Source organism: Ylistrum balloti, unplaced genomic scaffold (assembly GCF_031769215.1).
Source record: "Ylistrum balloti isolate Yb309-2 unplaced genomic scaffold, AGI_CSIRO_Ybal_v1 Utg369662, whole genome shotgun sequence".
Taxonomy (NCBI): Eukaryota; Metazoa; Mollusca; class Bivalvia; order Pectinida; family Pectinidae; genus Ylistrum; species Ylistrum balloti.
Window position 1 is genome coordinate 812,936 of NW_026781912.1, and position 19,501 is coordinate 832,436.

The following is a 19,501-nucleotide window of genomic DNA, read 5'->3' on the forward strand; positions in this document are numbered from 1 at the left end:
GACCTTTATACAACGGGATCCCATCATTAGGAATTTTGATGCAGTACGTTCCACTCAGTAGCTCAGACGCTGGTAGCTAATCTTGGTTTCGATAATCCGGAATACAATTCCAGATATTTAAACTAAGTCTTGAAGAACGATTTAATGTATTAAGGCCATAGCAGAAAACAGGAAATTAGCTATATCATCTCTATATCACTACATAAGCTCATAGTTTTTCATAGTACCCTTGACTATGTAGACAAAAAAAAACGTTATTTCCCGTGAATATTTCTTGAAAATTTGACTACCTTGTCAGTATTAATTTGAACGAGAAACTGGACACAAGTTATTACAATCTACCAGAAGCCTTCATCAGTCATGAATTGACATTAAATGAGGCAGACACAGCTTTATAACAAATATACACCGACATAAAATCACAACACAAAAACATTTAACAAAATCTATTGATGGATTAGATGAAATTTTACACATGTTTAGGTCTACAGAAATATCTGAACCAACAAACAAGCTCTAGATACAACTCTATGTCTTAGGCATTCAAACTTTGAAGCGTAATACAACTTTCATTGTCGAAAAGTTGACAATCGAAGAAAACGTGACATGCACTCTTACAACTGGATCATCGGCAAGCTGCAGTCTACTAAAGGGGTCAAATTTAAGGGTACTACTTTTGTGTGTCAGATTAGTGTGTATGATGTTCAACCTACGCTCTCCAAAACTGAAATACGTATGTGGAGATGGTTGAACAATTAATGTAAAAAAAGTTTTTAAATATTTCTATAGAGGCAAAATAAAGGTAATAACCCTATAGATAAATCTACCAATCTACGAGTATAAATGAGATATTCATTATTATATATATATATATATATATATATCATTTTATGTAAAGTTATATTTTCTACCTTTCCGGCGAATCTTAATCTTCTTCCAACTGTTATTTATATTCGATGCGCTTATAAGAAGTAAGTTAAGAGCAGCTTCTCTTTGGGCTTTCATTTACTTTTCTCATTCAAACTTACACTACTACAACCATCCTATAATTCGCATGCATATTTTAAAACGGGCAAAATCAAAATACATGTTGTATACATGCTTAAAAAGACTTTTTGACAAAAAAAAAACATTTCAATATTCGGAAGACGTTGATTTTCTTCATAACAGAACTACTTCGTGTATATACGGTATTAATGAGAATCCCCCGCCCCCAAAAATGGTTCCTGTTGTAGGTCAAAGAGGCGAGGTCAAACCTCGAGGCATCATATATGTGGTGTAAGGGAAATAACTCTTGTTTATAGAAGTCGCCAGTCATACAAAAAAAATCTTGACAAATTGAGATCGGCGCCGCAATATCGAAAAATGAACACTTGAAAATATCTTTTGACGTTTTGAAATGATTCTGCTGTATGTATCACTGTTATCAGCCAAGTCATTTTAGTTTTCACCGTTACTTGTCATTTATAGTGCACTTAGCTTTCGATACGAGCTGTTCACGACAACACCCCAAATACTGAAAGAAAATCAATATATTGGAACCAGTCCATGGAGTTACTGAAATAAAAAACCCACCTTATAAGCATAAGGAGCCCATGTACCTTAATTATCAACTGACAAGAAAACCAACTCCGGATATTTGTTCTCTTCATAAAACATAAAATAGGTAAAAACGAAAACAAACAAAAAATGCCCTTCCCAATTCAATCTCTACCGCGTGTAAAGAGTTACTTCCCAATGAACATAAGCTACATTTCACATTTCAAAACATTTTTTTTTTTCATATTAAAAATAATCTTTAAAAAAATCGACTAAAGATTCGTGTTCTTTTAATATCAATGGGAATTTGAATTCGGACTTTCTGTGAGTGTTTGAATAATTTTAATAACTATGGCGCAAGCAAGTCAATCATGGTAATAATATTGACGCACATGAATGAGTACAATGCAAACTGTAGCGGCCAAGTGGATCAAAGATAGCCTTAGGGCAAGGATTCGTAATGAATGTATCATCAAAACATTTGCACATTATATAAACAAATAATTTTTTCTTTCTTTTTTTTTCATATATTCTTACGAATGAAAAATGTCAAATGGAATACGAAAACTGTCGAATCCATCGTATCACGTGCCAAGTAGCTGCTCTCGCAGTAAAGTATTTACACTTTGCGAGTCCGTTTAATGCACGTGCTAAAAGTAACCGCGCGAGTCAGCGTGCTTTGCGCGTAAACTGCCGACGGCGTCACTTGATTGGAGTACAAAAAGGCTGTCTACATTTGTTTGAAACAAATTTTGAGTTTTGTAATACTTTTTTTCAATCAACAACGGATTATGTCATACTATGTCTACCATCAAAAATAGAACCTGTGGTATCCTTGTTCGTTGAATATTATCTCTTCTGATGTTCCACTTGTTAAAGAGCCAGACCCTCTCCTCGACCGAAATTATTTTATATAAAAAAAAATTCATGATTTTCTATTTTCTCGGTTACAAAAGTTCTGACTAACCCTGTAATACCGCAACTTTAAAGTAAATCGCTACCAATCTCGCGTAATAGCCAGTCACTAAAATATGAAAAATATCTATAACGGAGTAGGTCTGGCTCTTTAAGGGAAAAAATTTTAAAGATAGAAATGATTTATACGAGAGAAAGGGAAAACAATTAAAAGTTAAAATTAAAAGTATACGAAGCCAGCACTAATCTGGTTGTCCTAAAATGTAGTCACCTCTAATTTGGTTTTCACCTTCAATTGTCTTAATATTGTAAATATTAATCCGCCTGTCCAACTATTCAGTCAACTAAACTATTCACAGATCAATAATGGAAACATTTCCTTAGCCATGTCTGTTGGAAGAAAAAAAAATAACGAAACAGGGAAAAACATGATGTTGCTGACTGCCACAATAGGAATCGAAACCCGGTCTGCGGCATGATAATCCAAAGGTCTACCAACTGACCAAAATAATGATGCTCCTTGTGCTGAGTGACAGCTACCGATGTACAAACAACACCCACCCGTTCCTTTTGAATTTGTAACGCTACCAAAATATACAAGTATTCAGAAATTTAGAAACAGTATGACGTCACTGTCAATGGGATATTATGACGTCACATTGATTATCATGATTGCATTTCGGGATCGCGCAACTCTAGCCTAGCTACGGACTTAGATGAAAGCTTATTTAATACCTCATCTAAGATCTACGCAAATATGGGTTGTACATTTACGAAGGTCAGGGACCCGCGGTCGCGTGCTGATGACGCGAAAATTTCGGAAGTCCTTAGCAAGAGTTCTCGTTCTATGAACTCAGAAAGGGATCTGGAGTACTACATTTCACCAGCGACGAGGGATGTTATAGAAAAATGTCAGTTAGCTCTGTCTAAGACAGATACAGAGAATGATGACGTAATAAGTCTACATATGTATCCCCCAACTAACATGGAGGAATATTCGGAATCACAGAGCGTAGTCGTCGAAAGTGAAATAGATATCCCATTCTACCGGGACGAAACACCAGATTTGACACAAGATGTATCGAGCAGTGACACATCAACCAAAATGGAGAGCAGTCGATTTTCTTCCTGCCTTTCATCACGACTATCAAATTTCTTCCGCGGGGGAAAGCGAAGCAAGCAAGATCTGCAAGGAGAAGTGCCACGAGATGACGAGTATGGAAGTGAATACGAAAGTGGAGATGACAGATCATCAAGTGGATGGAAGAGAACGCCTACACCTTCGCGTCATGACATGAAGAAAGCCATATTGCAAAGAACCAACAGCAGATTGTCTGACTTATCTCTTATGGTGGCTTCTAAAAGAGGGATTGGTGAGTACCAGGCAATGACACTGATTCACGACATTTTGGAAAAAAACGAAATGTCGGAATTAGAGATAGATGACGACGGCAGGTCGTCTTCTTCTTCAAGCACTGACGATTCTTTATTCCCTCCTCCATTCAACTTCCGGATCTTTGCCAGACCAAATGCCGCAAGAGGAACCAGGACTGTTGCTCGCGCTGCACCAAATCCAGCAGAAATTGCCCACAACATTGTAGAATTCGAGGCGGAAGTCGAGAAACTAATTGATAAGCATGCTGTAGCGACCAGGGATTTCCGAAACAGGCAACTTCGACCAGGGGTAAGTAGCGTCTGAATTTTGTTCGTTGAGTATCGGATTAGTCTTCAGATAGCTAGTTCGGATTATCGAAAGTCAGAGAAAGAAGGTTCCGTTGTCCATACATGTATATCTTGATTATTTTCAGGGTGCACGTGGTCCTCGCCTGCCGTCATTCAGCCTCCAGTTTCAGGATCCGGGAACAAGCACGAGATCCGGGACGGTGAAGGATAACAGATACAGCAAACATTTCACTAACACCGTGAGTCGTCCACAGCTGACTGTTCAAGGCCTCTCAGCAACGGACGACCGACTCACGCAATGGATGGTCAGTCAACAGAGGAGGGACTCCGAACGGCGATAGAGTAAAAGTGAGCCTTGTGTTTTGTTACTTCGTACTGAAGATGTCAAAGATAATCAAAAGATCCGATTGAAGAATAACATCTGTTAAGTAAACTGAAATAGAAAATGAATATGCAAAAAGCAGAGGGAATCACTCGATATTTTCAATTACTTTCAGATGGATCTAAAAAAAGTCGTAAAAATGAACAGTGGCGTTATGAGGAAGACGGAGACATGGTTTTTTCAATACCAGCATCTTTTGCACTGAAACTGAATTCAGCCAAAAAGGAACTATCGCCAGGCTTCCATTGATATCTGATTTACTCGATGTATGATACAATGAGATCACAATCAGATATCCATTTCCTCTATCCGATGGGCAATCAGCGCCCTGTGCGGCCTTCTGGGTAATCAATCACGCCATGCGTTAAGGGCCTCTTTATGTGTTGATATGACAGTCGATAATAATAAAGTTTTACAAAATTCCGAAACAGTTTTCAAACATTTTTATTGAAACACAATTCATAGGCATTGGATTGACAGTGATTAATAATTTGGTATATAGAGTTAAATGTTTGTATAGCTACACAACTTTTCTATAAACTATTAATATCTGTCATTTCAAAATCTCCATGTTAAACGTAGGACTGAGCATTCATGCAGTGACAGTTCACTTCATCAATAACGTCTCAGTGCAATAGGACTCATTCCTGCGGAGAAATTGAAAACAAACCAGTATCAGTTCGTACGGAGTTTTTCTTCTGCGTCTTTCTTTCAAAGGACATTAAAAATACCTAAATTGACATATTTTTTACCACTTTAACGTTTCGTATACAATTGTAGCTTCTTTTCCGTGTTTTCCCTGATACATAGTTTCATTTGTCGATATTGAAGTTTAAAGAAACTTTTTTTCAACTTATTTCTTTTCTATCTCATTTTTGGATTTTCTTTTATTGCAAATAGCAATGTTTCCGATGATCGATTCTTGCTCATATCCTCTAGATAGCATGTGGTCTCCCGTATGTTGTTCAGTGATATAGCTACCAGATCCTACAAAAGGACCTGTCTCAAAATGACCCCGGCTGTTCATAAGACGATGAACGCAGCTAACAAAAACCCTTGATATCTCTAACTTTCGTTCTCAACATTGGTGATGAAATTATGTTTTCGTGATTTGCTTTGTTACCCAAAATGATCCATTCTTTTCCTCTAGAACCATTTGGGATTATTATCTGAATAAAACTCATTTTGAAAAAAGAAATCTTTTTCAATCATAAATTATTTTAATGTTGTACTGTACACATTAACAAATAACAACTCAAAACAACCGTTATAGTAATATCAGCCTTAAGATAGTACTGTACACAAGCTATTACCTCAAATCACAATATGGTAAATAATGAAAATAACTTTATAACACAACAGAAACTAACATTATAGTAACATACCTTGATAACACAACTGAAACTAAATCAAAATTAAGTTTAACTGGAATACCTTGGTAACACAACTGAAACTAAATCAAAATTAAGTTTAATTGGAATACCTTGATAACACAACTGAAACTAAATCAAAATTAAGTTTAACTGGAATACCTTGATAACACAACTGAAACTAAATCAAAATTAAGTTTAACTGGAATACCTTGATAACACAACTGAAACTAAATCAAAATTAAGTTTAACTGGAATACCTTGATAACACAACTGAAACTAAATCACTTTACAAAAACTCTGTCATTTCCTCTAGGGTAATCATAGACGGAATTATCAATTGTCCTCATCCTCCGTTATCTAGTATCAGAAACAAACAAAAAATAATCAAACGTTCTGTGCTGGTCACGTGACAATCAATGACAATTGAGCGCCATATCCGTGCCAGAATTTACGATCGTTTAAACAAATGTCCCATTTGTTCGGAGATAGCGGTTCTTTTGAAGGTATCGTAGATGTTGCTTGATTTAAACTATTGCCAGCATCTGTCGTAATGGTTCTTTAACACGCGACGTCTGGTTCTCTCCCTTTATTCAAAGACGCATTGCCATTGATCGTCATTCCAGTGACATTGACAATTTTCACATTTTGTTTAATTTCCCTGGATTCATTTAAGAAAATCAAAACAACCTAAAAATCCTTATTCGTGTCCAACAACGTTTTCGTGTCCTTCTATCCTGTAATTAGATTAGAATCCTGGATTTTTTATTTAAACATATTCTATTGCACATAAGTAGCAGTAGGATTGAAATAGGAATAGAGTTATGGATGTTAATATCATGTGATTGTAGACATAGTCCTTAAAATATATGTTTCTCCACAAAGTAAGCCCGAAGTTAACTTATTACACTGGTTTAGTTTCAGGCTAATTTAGTCAAAAAACACTTTCATCAAAAAATGTGGAATTTCATCCATTTTCGTACAAGATATTCAATACAGATATACATGAACCTTCACGGCGGAAGTAACGCGTGCTCCGCTGATGCAAAGTACCACGTGACTGCAATTTCACATCAATTATCCCATGGACATTCTTGATCTCAAGCATAAACTATTCTTATATCCTTAATTAATTAATCAATAATTTTGAAGATAAAACTAATCATACAATATTTGAAATTATCTACGTAAACCCAGAGAAATGAAAGTATCAGGAGAACAGTGTGTGCATTAAAATTTCCTACCATCTTGGTGTTAAATTGATAAAATCGGGTAATTTTCGACAGCGATATCGTTATTATGTAGCCATGACAACATTCATATACGCACTTCCGGTTGAACACAATTTTTGTAGATGCGCGTAACATACATTAGGTGGGAAACATGAACTGTGACATCTGTACAACAACGTCATCGACTAATTATCATTATCAATAGTATCGTGTTAACACTATGTCCAAGGGTTAACATTTCATGTATGAACATCGGGACTCACTCGTGAGCTGTTTAAGTCACGTGTCCGGGAGACTTGTGATCTCGTGCATTCCCAGGGAGCCATATTCAGGGAGGGAAACAACTGTGTCGTCATCGTCACTCGTGTGTGCGGAATGAAAATTCACCTGAAACGATCATAAAATGGTTTTAATTAAAACCATTCCTCACCAATGTAAAAAAAAAAAAAAATATTTGCTGGAATATTCCATCCGGACGGCACACGGACGGCGAGGCGGACGGACGGACGGACGAAAGATTGCCCTATGTAACATTTCAAACAGGATAACTATATCTGATCTTGCAGTCTCCGACAAATAATCGTATACTGATAACGAGCAAATTTTGACACATGGTTTCGTGAATACATGAGATAGTCAGTATTTACCTTAAAACTACTTCTGAGTTCATAACATTGTTAATACAAATTTCATAATTACATTAATTTCAATATAAAGAGCATTGCTTCTTACGAGGTAGAAATTGTTTCTTTTAATCATTTCAGTATAATCCATCTGAAGACAATTTAATCCAAGAATGACAATAATACCCTTTCACATCTACGTGACAACTTCACTGCTCGAACAAAATGGTGGAATGTTTCGTATCACTATGAACGGGCGAGACATACAAGTACAAGATAAAGATTTTACGTTTTACTGGTTTATAGTTTTGAGTTGTCATAAAAACATGTTAGCAAACATTTCCACAAAAGATATCTGGAGGGAAAAAACTTCTACGTCTGTAATAATTAGTTGTAGAATTAAGTGAAACTATAGATTTTCATTACAAAACTGTTTATCAATATAGAAAAAAATCTCAGACCGAAAAGCATGTGCAGTATTTCCAATACATGCCTTAAATCCCAGATCAATTAAACTATTTAATTCTTCTGGTTATTTATTTATTTAATTTATTTATTCTCCCAAATGATGTTCTTATCGTTCCTTAAAAACAACACACAAAAAACTCAATCATTTTTAAATAACCAATTCTCAAAATTACTATTCCGCGATCACTTAAAGACAGTGACTTGTATCAAACTGCGAATTATCGCGTACAATACCAAGAAAAAGGTCCCTTATTTAAAAAAAAAAAATTTACATACTGTAAAACTAGAATCACGATATCTATTTGATCACGTACCACTTTAAATAATTTAAATGGAATAGATTTTAAACAAAGCATATCACTTTCCTTCTAATACCGTGTAACCGCAGGAGTTCTGGTAAATAAAGTTATGCTAGCATTGTGTCGCTCCTCTCTTTACTCACAAATATATACAATTTTATGCATACTATTTCCTTTAAGTAAAAAAATATCATTATTTGTTTCGCCATATGTAACATGTCACTGACATTACAGAACCATATTCAAAATCACTGTTGCTTGTAGGGCAATTATAACTATTACAGAACACTGTTATTAAAAAATCCAAGTTCTGCCGCAAACAGATACATATATTGTAAACAAAAATCCAAGTTCTGCCGCAAACTGATACCTATATTGTAAACAATAATCCAAGTTCTGTCGCAAACTTATACCTATATTGTAAACATCAAACTGATAAACCTAATTGTTTATTCAACCAGAACAGACATTTTTCTGACGACCCATGGATTAAGTACATATATTTACGAAAGTTTCTGAAAGTCTTTACATTTTAATCAGCAAATAATTCAGTGAACTTGTACACAGAGGGGCGCCGGTAAAATACGGCTTGATATAAAATACACTTATTTCTGAGTAAACGGGACATAACTATGTAGAGTGAGTTTCATCTTCAATGTCTCCTCTATTACATGATAAACACAACCTTTGATTTCTAGGTATACCTTGGTATTTACCAGTTTCTCCCGAATTATTTGCTTGTATCCTAAACTTGGGGAAAACATATTTAAATTTGGACGTCAAAGACTTTGTTAGATAGAACTACAGTTCAAATTTACCAACAAGGTCTTTATACTTCTGTATAACATACATTGAGAAAAGTAGGTTTAAACCTATTTCTCATCTCTTGGATAAAAACATCATTTACCCTTTAAGTATATGAAGACAAAAACTTATTTTTTTCATAATTTTAGAACGAAATGATCATTAATCAATAACAGAAGTCAATATTTAACCTAGCAATGTTCAAATTGATATGTAAAGAAAAGCGAGGTACTAACTGCCCTTTTTAACACAAGCACATTTAAGGACAATAGATGCGTCTTCGCAAACTGACGTATAAGACGTAATCACCTAACTTTACACGTATAATTAAGTAAACAAACATTATATGTATCGTATACTGGCATTTAGTTTCACAGTTTAGCAAAAGCAATAATATATTTACTATTGTTGTTAAAAACTAAACCAATTTAACAAAATAACTCTAATACCCAAGTTCATTTCATTGTCCGTTTGAATAAATACGTTTACTTTTACTGAATATTACACTTTTGGTTTTTGTCTAAATCTACATCTAAATTCCATTATACAGAATACGAATGCAAAAAATCGAGCATATATTAAGATCGTTTGTCTTCTGAAAACAGGACGGTATCGTCAGCATACTGCAGAGTCTACCTGTGTTACGGACGAACGATCTACCAGTGTTACGGACGAACGATCTACCAGTGTTACGGCCGAACGACAAATTGGGCGCGATATACTACAGATTTAGTATTTACACTTTATCGAAGTTGAAATATAAAATAGTATATAGAAAACAAGACTCACCTGCGGCGGGTTTTTTGGCATTTCCCATTGGAATTGTTGCTTTCTTTGAACCATCACATGATTTTCATGAACATTTCTTAACTTTGGGATAACGTTTTCCTGACCAATTGTATCTGCACTGGGAATCTTTCCCTGGAAACCACTGGGAGAATGATCATGGTCCATGATCATGTCTTGTAGCTGTTTAATGTAATCAATTGCTACCCTGAGAGTCTTCACCTTCGAAAGTCTTTTCTGTTTCGTATGTGAAGGAACATGCTTTCTAAGACGTAAAAATGCTGTATTCACAGCCTGCACGCGCCTCCTTTCACGTGCATTTCGACGCTCGACAACTTGTGGTGGTTTTTGACTATGAGGAATATGGCGGTATACCGATTTTCCTCCGCCCGATTTCTTGCTACTTCTCTCCTTCACAGTCATTGCGGTTTGGCGTGAGATTTGAGAAGAACGAGTGTTTGATCCTGAGGTAGGATAATAGTTAGCACCTGCTTGCTGCTGATGCTGACCTATTGCAGAGAAATGGTACTGGTAACTTGTCATCGTTCTAGGTAAATCGCAAGTAGAGAGTGTCAACGATTATCGTTCACTTCTGGAATGTCCGCACGCGATCGGAGACAATAAGACCCTACCGGAGATTAGCTCTTGCAATATTAATGATGTAGCTCACGGAGAGCCGATACCGCAAACGGAATAATAATTTCTGATACAACAGAAATTTTCAGAACTTGAACAGATTCATTCCTTTCTTCAGTCTAAATAAGATGCGGCGAATTAAACATGTAATGTATACAAATATTATATTTGATATTAAGAAATGATCACCTTCCTCGTAATCAGTGGAAAGGAATATGTGAAAAAGACAACTAGCGAAATTTAAGTGTTGATTTAAAGGAACCATCGAGAAATCTTCATTAACACGTTTCGAGACGACTGTGCGTAGCCCTCCAACACAACTACGTAACTTGACCTGACAATGTCGTAAAAGTGAACTATGACTGGCAACAATCCCCCGGTTATACACAGGAAGTAATGACGAACGATAAAGTCACTACTACAATGTACTGTATTTCCTTGATTTTTTTCAGTCTTTGTTTTCTTTGTTTTCTTTTCTTTTTATTTGAATAATGAATTAATTGTCTAGTGAAAAATACTCTTCATTAAAACGCTTAAATTGTCGATCTTTTTCAAAATATCCTATAATTGATGTTTAAGATTCTAATGTTAATTTTCGATATGAAATGAAAACATGCACGTTTTAATTTTGTTCAATCTTTCATTTATTTCAGTTGATTCATATCTTATTGTGACGAACGTTTCAATAAAAAGTGAATAGAGACAATTGTTTCGTACACTTTACACAGAACACCTCAATGGACGTACTCTTCACTGGTCGTAGGGCTGGTCATTGAGACGGTGTAGTCATCGAAACATCACACACTAATTTTTAATCGGTTCTGATATAAGAACATCTGTTCATAATATCGAAAAAAGAAAATGTTTCATCCTGTAAAATATTGTCAGATCGTGTAAAATGAAAACAGAACTAGTAACGAGTTGTGTCGATTCAACAGGGTTGGTCCGCCGCCAGTTTTGCCTGCATATTTCTATTATCTTTATTATTATTATTTATTTATTTATTTATTTAGTAATTTTTATTAATTTATTTCATATTTCATTCTCATTGCATTTAGAGAATGCTCTTGAATGATGGTTTTACCGTTTTTGCGAGATTTTTTTATCAAAATTCTTAGTCAAATGACAACCCTAACATAAATCTGGACAGAAGTAAGTGACCAAATCAAAACTGTATCGGTTTATAATTATGATACACCTACAAAGGAGAGTAAATGAGCGGAAAGGTACATTGTGATGTAATGACGGTCAAAGATATGTCCCTGACCATGACATGACGGGGGTATAAAAAGAAATTGTTTAAAAATTTCTCCAACAACTCACCTCCAGGTGGCAGTATTGACTGTTGACATCTGAAAACCCACCAGTGATGCCATTTAAATCTTCATTCAATGATCAAATTACACATTGCATATACGACAAGGCTGAGGGTAATACTTAATGGTCAGTTAACACATGTTATAAACTGGTAAAGAGTTTCTAAATATAGAATTACTCAAATCAGAAACAATTCTTGTATATAATTATTATACCAATCTACATTGTCAAAAAAAGAAAGAAAACTTGGAAAATCGACTGTCCACGCCAGCGCATTGACCTGACCTGAGTTGCCAGCTAACCAGTTGCACGTGCACCTCTTGTCAATACAGGTGTGCCATTTATTGGGCTATTCATTTGAGAAGTCAACCGCGCGAAATATGATACTTGCTGGGTGTATATCATCTTTCAGTATGACACAGAATACATCGAGTGATAAATGATACTGGGTCATATACAGCTGCTTACGCTTCGTTCTTCTTGGAATTGTCATTGGTATGTTGGGTCTACAGTTAGAAAAATTAAAGTCTGCATAAACACATATTGAAACATAATTAAGGATGTCAACTTACCACATAACTTTAAATAATTATAAAGAGTACCAAGTTAACAGAAATTTGTAGATGTTACGGCAAATACCTCGGCGAAGCATAGCTTAACCACCAAACGCAGTTGATTCATTTTCTGAATCGAGTCTTAGAAATTTTCTGATTTGCGAGCCATTGAGAGCGAAAATGCAAACTTTGAGACGTACAATCTCATATTTAACATAGCTTTTATCATATGACACAGAGGTGAAAAAGTGACAAAATTTAACAGAGGCAGCGATTTTCAATAGTTAAACAGTATACCAAGATGATGATATGGACCTCGTGAGTTATTGAATCATTAAATCAAACTGCCTTGTAAGTAAACAGTCTCCCAAACATTACTTTTTTTATTCTCTAGTACTGACACTTATTTTTTCCAATTTCACAATAATTTTGAAAGCAATGAAGAGCACTGTAAACGTGGAAGTGATTCCGACATCAACACAGTTGTAACCTGCATTGTTAGTAACACGTCATTTCATATACATATATGTATATATATATAGATTATATTCAAATATACCTTATTTTGTTGAAGATACTGATTTCTATCGTTTAGAAATAAGATAGCAAAAATGGAAACAAAGTCTCATCCAGCTTTAAGCCAACATTGCTTGTCAAAAAGTCCGATTTCCTGTACAGAAGCAGGATTTTATATGTTCATATAGAAAATGTAGCACTTTGAAATAAAAGAGTGTTTTCTCCGCCATAATCCGGGGCCCCACACCGTATCAAAGGGTCCTTTTCCTGTACTGAACAATAAAACATCTAGTTTTTTTTAAGAAAATGAGGTAAGAATAAGTAACCTAAAAAGTCCGTAGTAGAATACCCCTTTCTAAAGCCAGATGTCAGTCAGCCTTTTGTTAACGCATAGCCTGTAGTTATCCTGGTATTAGCAAGATCTATCACTTTTGTTTTTCTAAATAGGATCAATAATTCCAATTTTCTAATCTGTCGGTACTAAACGTGTGTACAATATTTAAAACTTTCGAATACACTGAGAATTTGTTTGTAGTTTTATTTAAACATATTTACTGTTATATTGGAATGTCGGAAGGATCAGTAATTGTTTGTAATGTATATTTAATATGTTGATAAACAATTCTATTTATACCACAAGTTCATAAACAATTCTATTTATACCACAAGTTTATTATTTTTTATTCAAAGCTCCTTATATTTCATCATTGATGACTATTTCAGTCAATATTTGATAACATACATTGCTCTGTAGAAGATCAACGCTAACCTCGTCTTCCTTCTCCATATCATCACCGTGTTTTACAACAATGGCAGAAACCTTGTACAATTAGACGAGCTTTTAGTTTCTTTCTCTTTACCTAACAAATTATCTTAATATTCGAAAGATGTTTTGATGATGTTTTAAATAAGTAGAATTTCTTGAATTTTTATGTTTAAACATAACTTATTTTCAAATCCGATGTCTAAAGGTTTGGTCAGTTTTACAAATTTATAGTGACCTCTCTTAAAATAAAATAAATATTTTTCTTGAACTTTTCACACTGTTAAATATACCATGATTAAGTACATATGTAAATATGTTAACCTGAAATGCTCCAGATGCGGACGTCGCAATATTATTGGGTTTTTTTTCTGTTTTTAACATCTATTTCAGTTCGAGAAATTTTGCCATTTGGTTTATCATCGATTCGATCACATGTCTTATTGAATAGATCCATATTCTCATGTTGCTCATTTGTAGTAGACTCGACAAAATCAGATGATTAGTATTTTATGCAGCACTCACTCCCACTGTTTGTGTTAGGGAAGTGCTTGACCTGTCGTACGTTATATCGATGACACCTGACGTCAACAAACGGTTTTGATGACGCATTTTAAGCTTCTGTACAATTTACACTGTCTGGTGTTGTTCGCAACTTTTTACGTTTTGTCATCCCTGGAAAGATTATCAACCACTTCAACATTTGTAAATACAGACGTCGTATTCTGAACATTTAACAAAAGATGATTAGAAACAAGTATTACTCAGTAAGGAATATATATTTGGATAGTGCTGTACGTTTGGTTAAATCCATTAAAATGCTGCTCAAGATTTAGTCAACTATGAATTTTAAATCTGTCAGGCATTGTAAATATCTCACTCCTAATCAGTGTTTGCATAATTATGTGTAATTTAAAAAGGAAAAGAAAAAACTGCCCCTTGGATAGATTTACTATTACAATAAAAATGTAAATTATATATTCACAACAATCTAGTTTTTGAAATTTTCCATTTTGAACGACTGTTAGTTTTTCTATTAAATCTTTAAATATGATATTTCAGGTGAATATTCTTTTTGAAATATACACTTTTTCTACTTCAAAATTATGAAATATATTTATACATATTAATTGTATATATAATTTATAAATACTAAACATCTACCAAATTCCCGCAGCAGGTGAGTTATTTGAGTATTTTAGATATATGTCTTTACACATTGTCAGCACCTGCAACGAAATGACAACACATAAAGAACGTACAACCAAAGCTGAGAAACCTCGGAAATTTACAGCCGAGTGGGTGAGTAAGGTCACAATTGATTTCGGATTTGACAACTAACAACTAATAGGCACATTAAACATCACTGGTAGAATTCCTACGGAAACGCGGAGATCGTTTTATGAAATATTAATGAGGTTGCGGGAGACGTTCCCCACTGATAATGTCACAACAGAAGACTACAGATGCAGATGGATCTAATTCATTTTTATTTCTTTTTCTAATTGCTCATTCGTGTTAGAGTAAACAAAATGGTTTTTACTGTCCGACTGTCTGTCACGTTTAACCATAGTGTAATTTCAACTGATGAAGACAATTATACATAATTTGCATACGATCGAGATAACGAAACTACACAAAATGAAATGTTTGTTCTGAGTGTTTTCTCTACGTTTCTATTACGATGGAAATAACAATGTGTTACAATAGTATGTGATGGCATTTGGCGAACTGTTAATTCAAAATTGAATTTTATGTACATGAATTTGGGTTTGTTGTTTGATTAAAACTAATTATTAAGAGTAACATTAATTTCTATGTTTTTCATTAATTACAAAACTCTTTACAAAGAATTGTATAAACGTTTTTACAGAAATGATAAGATTTTTTATTTTGATAAAATACCTTGTAAATTTTCATGGCGGGTTTTGTACTCGACAATTATTATATCAGTGTTATGTTTTTGTTGGTGTGAGATGTTTTTAAGAACAACAATAGCAGCAGCAACAAGAACAACAACAACAAATTCAGAATCAAGTACAGCACATTGTGATTTCAGTAATATTACAGTCTGATCGAATTTTCTTTTATATATATTTATTATATAAGTTACCATGCAACTACAGTCAATTTTCCGTCAGACGGCCACAATGTTTATTAGTATGTCAGTGTAGATTTTCTTTTAATTCTTAAATAATTAATGGACATATTGATCCTGAAGTATGTTGTACTTTTGATAATTATAGAAAATCTTTGGCTATTCTTTGATATCAAGTTTACATGAAATATCATTCAGGTAAAACGATTACAGAAATCGCTAAAATTTATCTACAAAATTGAGAGTGCGAAAACAAGCAGGCCATTTTCCAACTGAAGTGAATTATATAAATGTGATAACCTAACTACAGTAGCTTTCATGAGTAAAAGGCCTAAAGAGCCTTAGCGGTCACTTTAGTTCTATAACAACTGTGTGTTTGTAGTTGTGAAAAGTCATGATTGAAATTATTTCGTTAACAAAGTAAGATAGCTTCCGATACACAGACGTGTAATGCAAAATATAAAATTTCATTTACTTCCAATGCAACCAAAATAAATAATGTTCAAAAGAACCATTCTCCAATATAAACTTGAGTAAATTTTGGAGAAGAGTGTTTGATTCTACCTTATCTAGGTTATAAGAAGAAGATTTTAGGAATCAATATGAACCATATGTGCATAAATCAAATTGTTATATCATACTTAAAGTGCTGAACAGTTATATAAAATGAATCAAATAGTATTCACGCATATCATTTTCTGTATACACTGTAGTAAACGTAATCCCTCTGCCAAGGCAAATGTGAGGAGACCCTACGGACATTTTCTGTATACACTGTAGTAAACGTTATCCCTCTGCCAAGGCAAATGTGAGGAGACCCTACGGACATGAAATTCATATTTTTCCTCAAAGTTTCTTCAGATTTGTCCATTTATGAAGAGAATATTTCAATCTACCATATCTATGTCTTGAGAAGATTTTTTAAAATTGTACCAGTTTGACCCCTTCTTGTAACTTCTATAAGCCCCTCTGCTCAATCTGGACCAACTTGTGAATATCTGTACACTGGACCAACATGTGAATATCTGTACACACTGTCACACAATATATTTCCAATAGAAATTAAACTAATTACACATTATGGAAAAAAAACATTCTAACATTCATTCTTTGTGCTATGTCGATCTTGTGTTTCTCTGAATTATATAACTTACAATGAGTAATTTATATAATATATATGAGATATTTTATGAGATAAGTTGACTTGCCCTGAATTTTGTTCAAAAACGTCATGTCTAACTTCAGTCTACACAATCGAATGGTGTTGCGCGTGCGACAGTACCAAGCAGACAGAATTGACAGGAAAGCACAGAGCCATAGAGATACAAATGCTGTAAACTTTCACGATGAATTTGTTTATGTTTTTTTGGTTTTCAATGGTACATGTAGTAGTACTAGTTTGACTTGTTGACGCTCCACTCATTATAATTATTCATCTTTCAGCATCCTCTCAAAAGAAGCACAACTGAAGTATGACAATGTTGGTAGAACCTTACCCAGTAGTTGTAAAAAACATAAAAAAAATATTGACCTGTAAGATCTAGTAATATTTTAGTGTTCTATCATATATTGTTAAAGTCATAATTTTGCTACTTGTGTGTTGTCATGAATTTGGAAATATGTTGTTTTCTCTTTTAGTACTACTCTTGCTATATTTTTTTTTTTTTTCGGATTCTGAACAAAAGATTCTTCAGGTGTGCAAACTTAATACTTCAAAATGCTTCATCTTCAGTATGCATTAACAGATTTCAGCCAAATTTGGCATGGTACATCAGTGAAAGAAGGCAATCATGATTTGAATGAAGTTGATTGGAACCCTCAGGTCCTGGGGCGGGGCTCATTAACTTTGGGCTACTACTTTTTAATGGTTAAAAGGATTTCAGCTATATTTGTTCAGAAAAAAATACTTGGTAGTGCAATCATAATGTATTGCGGCTTCCAGGGGGAAGGCACATTAAAGATAATAAGGTATTATCCTCCTCCCACATGCCCGAACACATTGGGAAAGGACAGTCTTTTCTAATGATAGATTGCTGGATTGTTAACTTTTTTATTCCTTTTTTTCCATTTGATACACTATATCTGTGTATTTTAATCAGATAACCGTTAAGGACCATGGGCCTTTATTTTATCAGAATCTTCATTACGATCTCCACAGTTTATTTCAGATTCTTAACCACAGATTCGTCATGCAGATCACTAATATCATTTCATATTCTGAAAACGGATCTTCATTTTTTATTCTTCGCCGCAGATTCTTCGTGTAGTCTTGATTTAACCTTATTTCAGATTCTGTACCATGGATCCCTCAGGTAGATTTTATTTCAGATTCTGTACCATGGATCCCTCAGGTAGATTTTATTTCAGATTCTGTACCATGGATCCCTCAGGTAGATTTTATTTCAGATTCTGTACCATGGATCCCTCAGGTAGATTTTATTTCAGATTCTGTACCATGGATCCCTCAGGTAGATTTTATTTCAGATTCTGTACCATGGATTCCTCAGGTAGATTTTATTTCAGATTCTGTACCATGGATCCCTCAGGTAGATTTTATTTCAGATTCTGTACCATGGATCCCTCAGGTAGATTTTATTTCAGATTCTGTACCATGGATCCCTCAGGTAGATTTTATTTCAGATTCTGTACCATGGATCCCTCAGGTAGATTTTATTTCAGATTCTGTACCATGGATTCCTCAGGTAGATTTTATTTCAGATTCTGTACCATGGATCCCTCAGGTAGATTTTATTTCAGATTCTGTACCATGGATCCCTCAGGTAGATTTTATTTCAGATTCTGTACCATGGATTCCTCAGGTAGATTTTATTTCAGATTCTGTACCATGGATCCCTCAGGTAGATTTTATTTCAGATTCTGTACCATGGATCCCTCAGGTAGATTTTATTTCAGATTCTGTACCATGGATCCCTCAGGTAGATTTTATTTCAGATTCTTTGCCATAAATTCTGCAATGTAAACTCCAGTTTTCAATACCATTGATCCCAGAAATCTTAAAGTGGGACAATATTATTTCTCATTGAAAATAAACAAAAGTAACACAAAAGTATTATTTTCCTATGCCAACTAATAAAGTATACCCCTCCCCTACAGAGGAATCCCTATCCTTCAGTTGGAAGTATGTAATTTGCAATACTAGTTAGTCATTTATGATGGAACCTTTCTACAAAATTTTATTGAAAGAAAAATGCATTGTTTGTAGGTCACAATGACCTACAGCAGTTGTGTTGTGTCTGTCGTTGCGCGCGATTCGCCGTGCGTAAACTTTCCATTCAAACGACTTCTCAAGAACCGAAAGGACCCAGGATGCTGATAATGGTTTGGTTGTATGCTAAAATGAGAGGTTTTCAAGTTTGTCCAATAAATGACCTTGACCTACTTCCAAGGTCACAAGTTAAAAAAACCTTTAAAAAACTTCCTCTTAATAACCAACGCCCAAGCGGTCATGACGGTCACGGTCAAGGTAATACGGTAAGCAGCCTTCAAGTGACACGA

General features: G+C 34.5%; 2 protein-coding genes across 2 annotated transcripts; one reads left to right on the forward strand and one right to left on the reverse strand.

Moving 5' to 3' along the window:
* The first annotated feature begins 3,211 nt into the window (after window positions 1-3,211).
* LOC132559032 (uncharacterized) lies at window positions 3,212-4,478 on the forward strand. The gene is made up of 2 exons (XM_060223638.1): window positions 3,212-4,138; window positions 4,263-4,478. Exons 1-2 carry the CDS (start codon window positions 3,212-3,214, stop codon window positions 4,476-4,478), a joined length of 1,143 nt encoding a protein of 380 aa, XP_060079621.1.
* Window positions 4,479-7,400: 2,922 nt separating this feature from the next.
* Window positions 7,401-10,644, reverse strand: LOC132559242 (achaete-scute homolog 1-like). The gene is made up of 2 exons (XM_060223862.1): window positions 10,105-10,644; window positions 7,401-7,508 (listed from the first exon to the last, which is right to left on the reverse strand). Exons 1-2 carry the CDS (start codon window positions 10,642-10,644, stop codon window positions 7,401-7,403), a joined length of 648 nt encoding a protein of 215 aa, XP_060079845.1.
* Between the last annotated feature and the right edge of the window lie 8,857 nt (window positions 10,645-19,501).